The 16862-nt window shown below is 39.9% G+C and overlaps 1 protein-coding gene across 2 annotated transcripts in view; it reads right to left on the bottom strand.

The window, feature by feature from the left end:
* tenm2a (teneurin transmembrane protein 2a) overlaps nucleotides 1–14934 on the bottom strand; it is a 158835-nt gene extending 143901 nt beyond the window's left edge. For both annotated transcript variants that reach the window (XM_063876845.1, XM_063876846.1), the window contains exon 1: nucleotides 14709–14934. In XM_063876845.1, the coding sequence (XP_063732915.1) occupies nucleotides 14709–14934 (226 nt within the window). The remainder of the gene's footprint in view (nucleotides 1–14708) is intronic.
* Between the last annotated feature and the right edge of the window lie 1928 nt (nucleotides 14935–16862).

The following is a 16862-nucleotide window of genomic DNA, read 5'->3' as shown; positions in this document are numbered from 1 at the left end:
CTACCTAAATAATTCAATTTGTACCACTGTTTATTTATTTTGTTAAGGTAGTGTATTTGACTCAAATTGGTTTGTAGTATTTTCCACACCTCGTTACCACATGTAGATTTCCTACTTGGGATCCAATACTGTATGTCTAATCTGCTTCATTGTATCTTGCTGAAATCAACAATCAAAAGGTCCCTTATTATGCAAAATGCACTTTGAATGTCTTTTATACATATATATGTGTCCCCAGTGTGTGTAAGTAGTAGGGCTGCCTTCGACTAAAGATTTTTCTAGACGACTAATAGTGTTCAATTCAGACGATAAGTCGACTAATCGTCTCAGTATATGATATATTATGATTTATCAAATATAAAAATCATATATTTTTATTTTACGGTTTCAGTTTCAAAGGCTGATAAAGAACCTTATTATAACAGCATGGTGCGTTGTGCTTCACATGAAATATAAAATAAAACTGTAATAATTAACTGTTGAAATATAAATTAAACTGTAGACGTAGAAAGCGCAAGAGAGTCACATGGCACCGCACGACGTCCGCCCGTCAGCGCTACAAACAGCAGAAGCTCCGGTAAGGATTCTTAATTTGTGTGTGAACAAGCAGCGAGGACACACACTGAACATTGAGTTCTAGTTTCTATAATTCATATCTGAATATAACAACTCAATAAATTCTTCACAGGATAAAGCGACAAATATGCTCGTTGGCAAAAATCCCTCTGCACATTACGCCCTGATCATGAAATGAAAGCTCGGATTGATCATTTTCTGAGCTCAGAATGATTATATATCACAGGTTTATATATGTTGATACAAAGCTAGGCTACTGCCTGACTCACTGCTGTGGTTTTCCTCTGAGTCTGAGGAAGGAACACACGTTGTCGGGGATAATAAAGCTCCATGTTTTGTTATAATGGCGTGGATAAGGAGGCAACTTTTTTCCAGCAGAGTTTGCATGTCCCTTACATGCTCAGAAAGAACGCACACTTTGGATATCCAGCCTGACATATTTAACTTAAGGACCAGGCACAGCTCTGAAGGAAGTCTGAGGGGGTTTCTGGATGGCGCGTCATAGCACATGCAGCGCTCTTTTTTTCTTCCGACTAACCGGCTAATGAAAAATGTGTCAACTATTAGTCGACTAATAGGGGGCAGCCCCAACAAAGTGTCAGAAAAGACAACCCTCTCTTTTTTTTTGATTTGTTGTCCTAATGAAGTTATAAGGAAAATGTGGGCTGGCTTTACATTGAACTCCCCGCGCACTTGACACGTCCCAACCTATTGTCCCCAATATGCAGTCGGCAAGCTAAAAACACTCCTGCAGCTGTTTTGGAAGTAATTTGGTCCGTGTGTACATTAGCAAGCGACGCTAACACTCAGAGCTAATGCTGTACTAGAGAGAATATGTGTAATATAAAATGTACTGTCCTTGTCCTTGTGACCCCGCAAGAGACAAACGTTTGAGGTCCATACTGTTTCAGATTAATGCTTGATGTTGATCTAGTAGAAAACTCTCTTCACAGAGGAGAGATCATGCATTAAGCTGCAAAGGGGCGTGACCAGCTTGAGCTCAGCTCAAATTTAAAGCAACAATCACATAATCAGCACTTTAGGAACAGGGCTGAAATAGAGGGGGATGAGGCATGGCTACAATGGGTGATCTGTTTAGTATTCGAGCAAAATACTTCACAGACATGTTTTGTATAGATATTGCCCTACAATATATTGTTCAAATATAGCATAATAGGAGACTACATACATCTTGTAAAGGATATCCACTGAAAATATAGACTTAGTTGAATAACATTAAGACATGTGAGAGGACTGTACAGATGGCCATCCTCTCAGTCATCTCACAGACACACACACACATACACACAAAGACAGACACACACACACACACTTTCCTCTCATCTCACGGCCACTATTCATCCTCTATAAAACACCTGTCTACCTTTGCCCATGTTTATGTAAATCATCTCTTCCAAAGTGTCTCCCTGTTTAGATATTGATAGTAAAGAAATCAGAAGGAGATAAATTAATGTAAACACATGCAAAGTAGCCTGCAGATACAGTGCAGGGACAATTGTGGGTGAATCCATGAATTTTGGATGACAGTGGTCATTGAATTTGTTTTGTATTGAAGCCACAGAGAACCATCCAAAGTTTAGTTCGCCCAGGCTCCTGCGTTGTGTAATACGAGCGAAATGTACTTCCTCTGAAGTTGATAAAAGGGAAAGAAATAGGGTGTGTAAAATAGGGAGTGAGGCAGGCTGGTGACAAAAAAAGGTGATCATAAGGTGGTATTAAAGAATGATGAAATCCTGGGTCATGGTAAACATGTTCTTTTTGTGGGGAGAGATGGAGGGAAAAAGTCTGAAGAAAAAGGGCAGTCAGAAAGAGGAGCTGGGCATGAACCTATAAATGATAAGCCATCATAGAGGATCTTATAAACGCGCTGACTCCTTTGGACTTGACTTTAACACAATCTTTACAAAGGTCAAGCCCCAAGGTCACTGCCATCTGTGAGAGTGAGAATGGCGTTTACGTGATTGTTGTGCAGCTGTAATTACACACTCTATTATTACTTTCACACATGCACAGACACACCGTGCAGCGGCGGAGAATACTAATAAACATCTTCACAACTCAGGGTTGCCATGGAGATGAGGTGATGTAGTGTATGAAATGAAGCGCGTGCACACATCGGAAGTGAGGTTTGGTAATGAGCAAAACCTCTACAAATGTTGATAATGAGATCAACATCTTTGCTGTGACAGTTGGTTAAACACACAAATGCTTTTGTCTCAACTATAAGTGAAACTCTTAATTACACGATGAAACATCAGTGTGTTCCTGTTCCTATGTTTGTACCAGAGGGCTCTGCACAGGGTTTACATCCAGGATATGTATAGAGGGCATCTGATTTTATTCACAGGTCCCCTCTTATGCAAGATGCACTTTTTAATGTCTTTAATACATATACAGTATTTGTCTCCCCTGTGTGTTAAGACACTCAGAAATTTCAGCAAAAAAAGGTTGTCTCTCTTTCCCTCCTGATCCAAATATGTGAATGCCGCTCAAAAAATGGGTGAGTTAGGGTTCGGGTTCACACATGACGTAAAATTCATCTTTGACGTAATTTGCGGGTTGTACGGCATTAGCAAAAAACCAACCACGTTAAGCCCCCGCCCACCTTCTTTCCTGAATCCCCTCCCAGCAAAAATCTGGCACCTCCGAGTGTCTGCCGGTGGACATTGTGAAACGCTTATGCAGTGTTCATCGTTATCATGGAGCTGCTCGGATGGGGGGCGGAGAGCCTATAATATATTGCTGAAATACAGTATAATACGTGACCTTTAAGCTAATTATATGTTTGTTGTTTTGGTCCAATTTTCACCACTTTTATCAACTTAATTTCTAGACTCAACAGGAAGGAGTTTCCAGAACAAAAAGCTACAATTAACTCACTTTACACTCTCCACCTGACACTAGACAGCAGACAGTAAAAGGTTGTCATTGAACATAATCTTGGATTTATTTATGTTGATTTTTTATATCAATCTACCTCATACTATTCAATGCCTTTAATGATCCTAAACAGATTGACTCTTTCCAAAAAACAAAAACAACAGAAATCCCAATATTAATAATGATGTTGAGATTATTTTTTTCTTCTAACCCCAACATCTGCTCTCTAAACAACCTTTTGTCACTTTTTTTTTGAGAATTAAAGGGTTTTACGAAGTGTAGAAGTCTTTCATTTCTCTTATCTCAGTCATCACTCTCATGGCCATCAGATAAACTTCCTCATCTCTCAAAAAGGAGATTATTTGGCGCCTCTTATTTACAAGGATTAAAAAAACTAAGTGTTCTCTAGCAGACGTCACTGTCAAGATTTAAATACTTTATCTTGACATCTGAAAACTAAACATTTGCGTTTTGCTTTAATACGTAGACAAAACGCTTCAAATGCTGACACACTCATTTATCTTCATGGGCAAGTCAGGAATTGTGTGATCTAATTTCAATGTGGATGTTAATTTATTTAGCGTTTCATTAAACAATGCTGTTATTTCTTTTGTTTTATCTTTTGTTTTCCCGCACAGTTCTCCTTTGTAGTACACAGTGAGCGGGTGGCAGTAGCAGTCTGATACTGGCATGTCGAGGCAGGATGACAGGGCATGCTGACATTCAAGGCTTGGTGTTGATGATCAGAAATCCATCTCCATCATGAGCATACACACACTCGTGTCCCACTGAATCGCCATTAGCGGCGCAGTAACGGCCTAACAGATTTGCCCAAATAGGAGCATCATGGTCATACACTTCCCACAACCCCCAGATGACATCCGTCTCTTGGCTCCCGCTTGAGCCACGGGGGCCCTTGCACCTCCTAATGAGGAGACCAGAATAGGTGTGACAAATGTCATCCAACCCTGGGCTGGTTCTCATTCTGCCCAGAGGACAGCAGTCTGGCTTGGACAGGACATGACAGGACATGACACAACACACCATGCACTCTGGAGGAGGTCTTGTCACTGAAGAAGTGAAACGCATCTCATGCACGAATAGGAGGCCGAAGATGACCAGCCTGCTTTGCTGTTGCTTACAACACTGCCACTAACATAATCACTTTTGAAATGAAAGGCTTTTAATGCATATTTTGTACACATTTCAAGGCTAAGATAACAAAGCAGTGAAGAAAAGGTGATGAGCTTCCATTTATGATTATTTGCAGTATTTATTCAGAAGCAAATACATTTGTGAATATGTTTAGGTTGAATAATAGGTCAAAGTTGAACCTTCGGTCTAACATATTCCTGTAGGGTATTAATTACTAAGGGGAATGAAGTTTATTATGGGATTCACTATCTCTATCCCTGTGTGTAGGTTAAGGGGTGACCAAGGCATTATCTCAAAGCAATGAACGCACAATTACTTTTTCTTCATATTTGTTACTTTGTAGCCCTGCTGCTCCACTCACGATCTGACCTGAAGACACCAGAATACCTGGGCCTGAAGCATGATTGTTGTATATATATTTTTGTAGTATCTTGGGTGAAACATTAAGCTGTCTTTGGCTCTTTCTGCTGTAACAATGCAAATTTCCCCTCTGTGGGACTATTGTATTGTAGTTCTGAAGTCTTACTTTTGTAAATATTTAGTCACATAGCATTTCTAAAGCAAACCTTAGGGGTAATTCATTAACGGGTCACCTGGAATTACTTTTAGCTAGGTAGCTTATATAGACAAAGACAAATGTGTTGCTGATTAATAGGCTAAAGAAGTTATGACAATATGAGACCGAATCAACGATTAATATATGGAGTGCTGAGTTCACAAACAGAACTAGGCAAGGGCATATTTATAATTTACATACATTTGTAATTCTTCTCTCTCTTGTCTAATATTTCACTTTTCACTGAATCTATTGCATCATCCATCATGTTTCCTTTTCTGCATGGTGCTATAGCAGGTCATTTGCATTTTTTTCCCTAAAACAAGGACTGAACCAGCATCAAAACATATACGTGTGTAAGAATTGTGTCATACTGACACGTATACTCACATAGCAACACACAAGCACACACACATTTAAATTAGTGGCAGGGGAACATGTTTAATTACAGTCTAGGATGCAAGTGACTCGGCTGGGAAAGGAAAAAAAAAACACTTGATAACACTGACATTTACAATCTGCCTCATTTATCAAAAGCTGCCAAAGCAGAGTCAAAGAGGGTCATTACATTGTAAACATAGATTAACTCAACTCGTACTAAACCCACACAACATTGTCTGAGAAATGATTTTTATTCCGAGAAAATTGCAGATGTCAGCATGCATTTCCCCGGACTCTGTCAATTAATTGTCTTGTTTGCTACCCGATATTTGTGTGTGTGGCGCGCGTACATGTGTTTCCTGTGCAAACGAGAGCCAGAATCGGTGTTAAATAGCTGGCACCTTCACCATGCATTTCCCTGGCCTCTTCCTGTTATTTGTCTCATTTGTTACCCGGTATTCAAACGTGTGTGCATGCACCTGTGCCAGTGTTAATAGCTGCACTTTCATAGTAGACATGATTTGACAGACTGAGCTGAGGTGTACTCACGTTTATTTTGGATAATGTTACAGAGTGAATCCAAAGGGCACATCAGATTCAAACTTTACTTAGTGCCAGTCATCCTGCTGAGTCCCAAAACAACTACTGATCACTCTTGCTCATTTACAAGTTTTTACGGACACATCTGTGATGCACTGAAGGATAAATTGAGTCTTTAAACTCTTCTTGAAATAGAGTGCATGCACGAGTATCAAGCTTTGAACCAGATGTCACCTGGAGTTAAGTTCCACTTTAAAGACGTCCCAGCATGCGTAGGGGCAGCACATTCAAACCCACAAGAGCAGTTTCCTGTCCATAAAAGAGGCATCGTGGGGATGTGGGAGTGGGAGTGCGTAAAGGATTGGAGGAGAGGAGTGGATTCGGCCCAGGGATATTCTTCAGCTACTCCTCGGCTCTGTTGCAGCAGCTACGGGACGCTTTTGAGTGTCAGCAGCTGGCAGAGGCGCAGAATGCCAGGGAGAAGATAAAGGAGGTATGCGAGGAACAGGGGAGGGGTTGCATTTAATCTCACTATTTATTTTTAATAGCATGCAGCTGCTTTGTTCTCACTTTGATCATCCGCAGCCCAGGTTGACTCAGCTGAAACCCAGTGGAATGCCTGGAAACACGCAGGTAATCGGCAAGTGTAAACATAATGTATAGAAGCATACATACGTCTCTGGTCTTCTTTCATCTCGTTTATGTGGATTTTTGCACATAATGACCAAATCCCTATGCATTGCACTGTTTTTTCTCTGTCTGTTGAGGGCTGCGGACACACTTGTGGGTCTTCTGTGACACATGGTGGCACCATTAGCTGCAAGCAATGAAGGCGTGACATGCGGGTGGATCACACCATGCCACTCATTCACCCATTCACTATTGTGCAGGAGTTCTGACTAAGCGGTGATACGTCTAAAGGACAACCCTCACTGGCTACCTACGGGCAAACACGGCTAGCTGTTTTCATTTGAATACAACTATATCAGGATTTTTTAGATCAGGGATTTAATGTTTAAATGTTCAAATGAGACATCATCTTATTAAATATGTTCTAATTTGCATTTATTTCTATGACAAGTATCTATGATAAGTTATACACTAATATATACATACAATATTTCAGTTTATTGTGGAAAAACAAGGTCATTTTGTAAGGATATTAGGATCCACTTTAAAATAAAATTCACTGTAGTTTACCGTACCGTATATTGCCATGTGTTTGTATTGTCCTAAGTGTTTTTGTTTTATGAACTTTAGGGATCTTTGTATATTTGCAACTTATTATTTGGTGTAAATACTTGTCTTTAGCATTTAAGTTTTTAATGCTAAATAGTTTCTTAATAATACTTATTTTTATTATCTTATATATATTTATATTATATTTTTACTTACTGTTGCAACTTATTTTTTTACATTGTTTCAGCTCGCAACACCAGACACCAAAGCAAAATCCTTGTATGTGTGAAGCAAAAAGAAAAAAGTTAAAAGGTTCAACATTATAAAAACACAATTCCACCTCCAGAGTTGGTACACAGGTTTTCTCAAATGTTGTATTTAAATTGCTAAGTTTTGGTGTAGTAGGGAAAAAAATGTCAAGTAAATAAACCCAAATTGACCCAATAATTAAATTAACATTTATATGAGTCTTTCAGATGCTTTCTTTCTACCGGTCCAAAATTATATATATATTATAAAACTTATAATTGACCAGTGCATTGTGCAGATTTCTTTCATTCATTAATGAGGTTTGCAAAGGTAGTTTGCATTGAACACACCCCTGTTGCTAAGTAGTGATTTGAGGTCATCAACTCCAGGAATCACATTTATTTCTTTGGAATGCCGGTTCCTCTCCTCCCATCATGAAACATTTGGCAAACACTCAGTATGAAGCTGCTCTCTCTAGAATGGCTAGTCCCTGAATCTCACTGAAGAGGGCGCATTACGGGAGGCTCCTGCTGTTCTTCCAAATACTTGGAAGTAGTCTCTTCTTTAAGAATAGAGTAAGAGGAAAGAACGGCCCTTCCTTGGCATATGCCTCCTCCCCACCACCCAGTAGTACATTTTCCTTAACAATTAGGTCTTGAATAGAGGCAGTGAAGGCAATCATAGACGTGCAAGTTTTGCAGAGTTTTTGGACAAAGCAATCATTGGCTGGTGTAGTAATTTGTCAATTCAAATCCGAAGGAGAGAAGGGAATGCAGATTAATATTAGCATGGCCTTTTAACTGTATGTTTTCCGTTGACTCTCACCCTTGTGATTAAATCGGCTCATTCCGATTGCAATAGCAACTACTTGCACATGTATTCTGTCAGGATGAGGGGACAAACCTATGGAACTCATATAGTGCATATCAAATGTGTGATATGATAACTAAAGCAACAATATAGGAACAGCAAGGGCGATTACAAAAAAAACCAAAGATTCAGAGAAAGCAGGAGCGAAAGGTGTGACAGTAGAGCAGAAGAGGAAATAAAAAAAGTGAGAAAAAAGTGAGGGATGGCACGATTCAGAGCGAGGAGTGTGTGAGGAAGGTCAGTAGATGAGGTTGAGTGGTGTCCAGGCAGTGAAGCAGGTCTTGGTGTGTGCCGGACTCTCTGTGTGGTTTCCATCCCTTGGGGCAAGGCAGCAGTGGAGAATGTAGTGGGGCTCATTTAGATCCTTCCAAAAAGGAAAGGCCAAAGCTTTCTAGAGGCTGCAGCGGCTATGATAATGCCTGCTGTCTGGAGGTGGACCTGCGGGGAGGACACACCCCGGGGATGTGCTGAATGGGAGCCGCAGAGAAAGACCAGGAGGAAGGAAAGGAGATTCACAGTATGGGTTGAAAAGACCAGAGTGGTGAAAAACAAAGATAGTATGGAGTAGGAGTGAAGAGTGGTATAAAAAGATTTTCAGTATGAGGTTCAGTCACGTATATGTAGACTTAAGGAGTACTGGATTATATTTAACATTATTACATAATCAGGAAACAAAGATATAGTATTCCCTCACAATTACATTAACACGTTCTAATCAGATTACCGGTACATTAACAAAATGTGGGATTACTAGCTATATTATAATGTACTGAAAAACAAAAGAAGAGCATACTCTGTTGGCCGATTTGACTTCTTCTTTGTAAACTATATTTTTCTGTAGGCTAATACCTTAAATTGGAGCCTGACTTTGCTTTATGGTTTTCACTTTCTTTGGTTCATTTGTTCTTTTATTAAATTAGTTGATGAACCCATATGTTTCTAAATGAGTTTGCTTGGGCTTAACTGTATGTAGGAACCATTTTCTGTTTGCTCAGATTTTATCTTGGCTTTTTCAAAGTGTAGTTTGTGCCCATGTGTTGTGCACGTAGGATACTACCTGAATAGGTTTAAAGAACGGCAGGTTATCCTAGAACACATGTTGTGTGTTTTTATACTACTAAACTGAGAAACAGATATTTTTGTAATTAAAAGAAAGCAGACATTCAGTCCTAGATATGTGTATGTGAATGAGGTTTGTACTCTTTTTTGGGGGTCGCTGATGTTTTCGAAGATGTTACTTTATGGTGTTAAATAGTGCACACTTGTAATGAGCTCTCTAGACTGCGGCATGCTATGGTGAGGAAATAATGTGTTTTTTGGCTGTGCTTATCCAAGCAGACTAGGTAATAACTGTGTAATGGGGAAACAGTGCAGTTTAGATCCAATGAAAGTGGGGGGTCTGTTGGAGTACAGAAGCAAACCCGCTTCATCAAAATCTGCAAGGAGCCGTTTGGGACAGCTAATGTTCAAATGTTGAAACACTGAAAATAAACCAAAGACAAAAGGGTTCACTAGAAATGCTCAGTTATTATTAGAAATGTTCGAAAATGTGAAAGAAAGGGGACTTACAATTATAGAACTATATTTTTACAATACAACAGCAGTTTTTATCAACTCCAAAGGCTTTTTAAGGAATATCTGGACCATTCATATACATATTAAAATATGTACTTTATTTAGTCATTCAGAAAGATGTCAGGTGTCTGTATAAATGTTACCTCGATTTCTAGTTGACAATATTTTTCTAGCGTGCCTCAAAAAATGTAACAACAGAGATAGGTCTTGATGAATTGAAGTACATTTGGTCTGCTTCATACAACAGGCCAACTATATCAAACCATATATTAATATTCTTTACACTAAAACCTTACTATTTAAAAGATTTCCACATGCAGGCACGCTACTTTTATGTGCAAGTCTCGCATGTCCAGTATTTAAAAGGATTTTAGAGATAATGCAGATGTTTTTGAAGTAGTGAGCATACAAAATGAGCCTTGAATTGTATTGTACAGAATGAGTGGTTAAGATGTGCTGTTATCAAACGAGCCATGCAATTAACTTAACTCATCAAGAATGTTCAAGTTTGTGATTCATTGTTCAATGTGGAACAACATTTAATTTATAATCCAAGTTATTGATATTCAAATGGTTATTATATGGAGGTACTTCAATAACTTTCACTTCCTTAACTCAACCTGACATTTCTATTAATGTAAGGCTGATAACTGGTTGGTAGGTAAAGGTAATAGAAAAAAGATGCTCTCGGAAGCTAAATGGAAGCTAAATCAATGTATTCATGTATTTAGGGGAGATGTCGAGTGGTAAATGTAATATAGGTTAGTTTTTTTTCTGACAATGGAAGAGCAGGCTATTTATCTGTTCTACCGCAATCGTTTTCAGAAAACTTGTAACTGCAGTCAACTTTAACCCTAGCAGTTCATGTGTTTCACCCATACGTGAATCTACTGTGTGGATGTCATACCCTTACTGTTGCTATTTCTAATGAATCCGGCTAGGTAGCTTGCAAGCTACGGTATATGGGGAGAATCCACCTACTGAGCTCGGATTTGTCCAATAGCTGTATATGGGTACTACACCAGAATTATTTGAATCAATTAATACATTTGAGTTGTGGATGTGGAGTGTGAAACGTGTATTACTCAGTAGAATAGTTAAAGGGGCCCTATTCTGCTCATTTTCAGTTTTCATATGTGTATTGTGTGCCTCTGCTGTGACATGTCTCCATGCTTCAATGTGATGCAGCACATCTTTTCACCCTCTGTCTGAAACCAGAGCCCAGTCTGCTCTGATTGGTTAGCTGGCCGACTCTGTTGTGATGTCTCAACCAATTAGCGATGCAGCGCCCCTAATACTATTACCGTACAATGTGTTGGAGTGCTAGAAAATGGAAGCGTCAGTGTTTCATAGTGATGTCATTATGTTACGGAAGTAGACAAAGTAGGTTAATCGATGCGAAAAGCATAATAGGGCCCCTTTAACATCTGGAAGAATCTATGAACTTCAACACTACACTGTACAGATGCACAGTGAGCATAATGCTGGGCCTTGTATCATCAGGAACATATAGCACAAACATTTCTAATTTGTTTTAACTTTACTTGGGAAAATGTGGCAACAATTTGGCCAACAAATTCAAAGTTGTTGGAGAAGGACGAAATGTTGGATGTAGGAGGAATACATTATCAGCATGTACACTTCAGGCAGGCTTTAAATAAAGGTCAATAAACATCATCTCTTCCTCACCTCCTTTTAAAGCAAGCAAACAGTTTCCTAATGGAGTTGAAGGCAAGTCCGGAGAAAATATTTCATGCCCTGGAGGCACGGAGTAGCAAAACACAAATATACAGCATCCCAAAAAGAACCCAAGACAGACTCCAAAAATGATTCCAAAGGGAGATGATGCTCCTTTTTAAGTTGAATTTACGCTTCAGGAAACACTGAAATTCCAGCAAAGATTTTCATGCATAATGATGTGCAGTAAATAAGTAATTTTAAAAGCAATGATATATTTTGAGGAGGCTACAACTGCAGTTAGCTGCAGCAGAACTGATGTGCCCATTTAGAAAATATAGTGAAAAAAAAGCAATTATGTTGATTTTGCTGTATGACTATTATAAACCTGAACATTAGTTTGATAATTAAAGAAAAGTGTTTGTGTTCTCAGAGTGTTATCCAAGAATCACATCACAAAATCCTCCATTTGGCTCGGGGCACATCCTAAGGACATCTGCTGCAATACTCTTTATAATTGTCCCCGCATAACTCAATGCAAATGATCTTTCAGAATTACCAAAACAGCCCAAAGAAATGTACTTGCAAAAATGTACACGGTGCCTGCATTTGTGCCTGAGCTGTGTTTTGCTTGGGCAGGATAATGAAGCAACAGTGACAATCATCAAGATAAATGTCACTGGATTGTGGACTTTGCTGTAGGTAACATGCAAAGCTGCAACAAAAGAAACTCAGCAACAGTAGTATGAGTGCACATGTATGCAGAATATGCATTTACTCAACACAGAACCTGTATTTGCATTAAAAATAACCACTAAAGCAAAAAAGAAAAACAGCTTCGGAATGACCTCAGAACTTCATCTAACCGAGAAAACAACATCATTATAATTTAATCAAAGTTAATCATATTCTTATTATTATGTGGTGTGGCCGATCATAAATATCTAATATCGCAGGTCAATTCAAATATCAAACATCCCCTTCAGAGGGATGAATATTTCAGGAAACCACAAGGACCTTATCAGAACTCCTAATCTCCGTTTTCTGTCGAGGAAAAAACTGCTTTCTGTGTACCATCTTGCCTGTAAACTACAAGCTGCTCAGACTAATAACACATTGTTTCCATCGCTCACTCTCTCAAGTACTAGTTACAAAAATATCTGGTTGAAAGATGAAGAAAACTCTGCTGCTTCTCTCCCTCTGTCTTTCTCACTCTAAGTCCTTCTCTTTCTCCCTCCTCCCGTGGTGTCACAGTCCATATGGTGCTGCAACACTGTTGGTCTCCTGTGGCCACACTTCCCACGATGCATCTGTGGCTCTGGGCTCTCTGAGGGAGTTGATAGGCTGGGAGGACTGTGGTATCGACCAGCTATCTCCTGGTGTAAGGTCAGCTCAGTGCAGCAGCGGAGTGTGTCCGGACAGCACACATCAATGACTTTGAGTCTTCTTTGCGTTCCGCCAATCAATCCTCCATTTTTCTATCGTTACCATTGACTCCACAGAGAATAAATAGGCTCTTCTGAGTACCAATAAATATTTTCTTCTTTAAACTACTGTCAGATTTATCAATTTCTCTCATTGTTTTTCAAACCACGTGGAGTCCGACATTTATCTTGACAGTAGTCTCAAGGTAAATGAAGATGTCCTATTTTGAAAATCTCTTTAGGGCCCTCAGAGACATTTATTCTCTTTTGAGGGTAATTTTACCGTTATTACTCTCTCTTCTGTATAAGTGTGTTGTATGGCCCTGAGCTCTCTTCCCTTGTCTGTGTCCATGCAGAGAAAATACAGCTTAGCACAGATCAATCCCATTGAGTCTGACTCCTTTCACCAGCCAGGGATCAATACTGCCTGTTTCATGTCCCTCTGCAATATCAACACATGTGCACACACACACACACACACACACATACAGTTTAAAGACATGCCTATGAGAGAACAGGCCCACCCCTTTAGAGATGACCTATCGGCCTATTGGCTAACTTGCTCCCCAGGGGATACAGAAGTTCATTATGACAGGCTTTCCAGTGCTAAAGGTCTGCTTCGTTCCATTGCTGCAAAGTGCAGCATTTACAACAAATGATTACATCAACAGTTCAACACTGAGGCTTCGAAACAAACAGAATGTAAAAGTGTACAGTAAACACCTGAATAAGCTGTACATGTGCAATGTACAATATGATATATAATATATGTGAGTGTAGATGTTTAAGAATCACAAAACAGGGTTGGAATGGCTATACAAGTATTGAGCTATGCTTGGCTCCACCATACGTGCTGGACAGGAACAAGACTTACCTACTGGAGCTGCACTGAGACTAGAGATAATTGGTAAATTGGTAAAAGGAATTTGTCTTCTTTTAGTTTCTAGTTTTGCTTTTCAGCTGCAATTGGCACCCATCATTATCTATCACATTAAAAAAGGGCTATTTTTTAAACCTGAAAAAATACACAGATCTGAAACTGAAAACACATTTTACCTTACATGTCTTACATTTTATGCAGATGACTTTTAGCTAACTCTTTTTATTGGGTTTCTAATAATGGGGGAATGAAAAGATTGATAGCACTCTTGAGTGTGTAGTATGAATATGATGCTAACAAAAGAACAATGTTAGCTTAGCTAAAACTGCTAGCTTAGCACACAGACAGGAAGCAAGGGGAAACAGCTATATTGCTTATATTGCCTGTGTTTAATCCACACAACATTTTAAAAACAACATCTGCACAGAACCCATACAACTACTTAAAATGTTGCATGAATTAAACAAAAAAGATATAACATGTAATGGTAGGGTTAGGGCTAAGTTAAGCTAACCAGCTACAGAATGTTGCTGTAGTTAGTGTAAAGACATGCAGTTAAATCAATTTTTCAATCTCACTCCTAGCAAGAAACATAAGCATATTTTCCAAAATGCTTGAACTTTTCATAGTCATAAGATTAACTTGATTTCCTGTGTAAAGTCTCCAGCCCAGCACGGTATGGATTAAGCCCAAAATAAAAGTGTTATAAAGCATTTGAAGGGAATGCTTTGCTCCACAAACTCACCTTGCCTGGAGTACTCATCAGCCTCGTGGTGGACAAGATCAGTCACACAGCCGCCATAGTGCAGCCTCTGCTCATGGTCGAAGGCCTTGAGCGTCTCACTGGAGCTGTAGGACTTCTGGGTAGGCACACGGCACTCATCTGTGTCCAGCGACGAGGTGTTGTACTGGGAGTCTTTGGAGCAGCGAACCCTGGTCAGGGAGCGGTTCCTCCGATCCTTCAGATCCATGTCGAGGTTTAGTTGGTTGGAGGATTGAGGGATGGGATGCAAGGAGAAGAGATGGAAGTGAAGGAACAGGAGGAAGTGGTGGGGGGAGATGGAAGGGCCTCCTAGCGGGCCTCCGTAATGTCAATCTCCACTTCAGTCACCTGGAAAACAGAGATAGAAAGAGGGAGAGAGTGGAAAAGAAAGCAAAGAGGTTGGTACAAAATTAATGGATGCACTGCTGTGACTCACTCTTGCTTTGCACTCCCTGGAGAATCTGCAGAGGAAGTTAGGTAAGAGGGAGCGCGGCGAGTGGACATTTGAGCAACCAGGCAAATATAAATCACATCGGAGTATTGATGCGGGATAAGTAAGGCCATTGTGGGGAGAAACAGAGCTGCCAGCACCTTGGTCCACAGAGATAGTCAACCATCGACCGGGCTGAGGAAAAATGGTCAGCATACATTTGAAATCCACGACACAAAAAACCGAATGACTCAAACGCCATCCGGTCATCTTAAACGGATGTGAGCCACGCATGAGTACAGACACACAAAAGTGGGGAACGAGGATGACAGGAAAAGGCAGAGGATTAAGAAAGTGGGAGGAAATCTGAGAGGAAGAAGGACGGAAGAATGGGAAGAGTGATGGCAGATTATCTATGCTGGAAAAAAGTATAGGGTGAAAAACTAAGAAACAAAAGCAGCCGAATGCAACAGCAAGGATGGAAGAAGTAGAGAAATGACTTGAGGGCATTGCTAGTCTCTCCCTCATTATCAGAGTGAGAATGAATCCCGCTCCCTTAGAGGCTGTAAGGGATAATCAAACACAGTCAGACACACATACACCCAAACACACACAACACACAGAAACAAACACATTCAATAGCACATGTACAGTACAGGTGGAGGTACATGTGCTGGGATAAAAGCACTAGCTGGTCCTGACTCAGCTTGTAACACTCCATGTAAGCAGCTACACACCGTTGCATCTTTTATATGCCTCCTCTGTCCACTGCTGTTGCAGCACATCCCGCCCAATTCTAATCCATTCAAATGTAATACTTGTGGATGCAGATTATACATGATTATGATGCTAATACAGCATGATACTAGCGCGGCGGCCTTGAGCAACGCATTACATTAGCAGCTAAAGATCAAAGTACAACAATACAACAACCAGCAGTAATTGACAGGAATGCTTCCAGCAGCTGCCTGTATGGGATATTTATGGTAATAAATAGGTCACCCATGTTTCTATCGCTTCAGGCCGAGGAAAGTCTGGTCCACCCACTGCATTACAAAGTAGCATTGCATTTTCATCAAAATATCTCTCAGTCTCGACACAGTGTTTATTGATGTCAGAGCGGGGCATTTCTAAAGAATGGCCACCATTTGATTCAGACTATGTGATATAACTAATTGCATGCTGGGACGGAGGAAGAACGAGACAGGAAAAAAAGTAGGAGAAAGGAGGAAACAAAATGCGAATCAATCTATTCAATGAGGGCTCATTTTAAAATGCTTAGAAGGTAGTATTGAAAAGTGCCCCGCTATGTCCATTGATTAACAGTAGGTATTAACTCTCATAAAGAGCTCATTATGCACCGGCATCCATCACACTGGCTATTAGGAGTTCAAACTTAATGTGTTTGTACTCTGAATGGATCGAGGGCGAGGAAATATAGAGGGCTACTGGCTCTGAACATTTTTGGGACATTCTGACTGGCATTATGCTAATGGCAGGGCTTTGTGTGTGTGCACTGTATGTTTAGTGCATATAATAGAGGTGAGTGTTATGATAACATTTCATATTAACTATTTTTTAAATTTAGATAAAGACTTTTTGCTGCCTTCAAATGGGGTTGTGTTTTACCGTGTTCATGAGAAGATTTTTGCCATTTTCGGAAATTTTCCAAAAATGTTGGGAGGCTGGAGATGTACATTTTTGGT

The sequence above is a fragment of the Eleginops maclovinus genome, chromosome 23 (genome assembly GCF_036324505.1).
Source record: "Eleginops maclovinus isolate JMC-PN-2008 ecotype Puerto Natales chromosome 23, JC_Emac_rtc_rv5, whole genome shotgun sequence".
NCBI classification, from domain to species: domain Eukaryota; kingdom Metazoa; phylum Chordata; class Actinopteri; order Perciformes; family Eleginopidae; genus Eleginops; species Eleginops maclovinus.
This window is presented reverse-complemented; position numbering and strand designations above follow the sequence as displayed.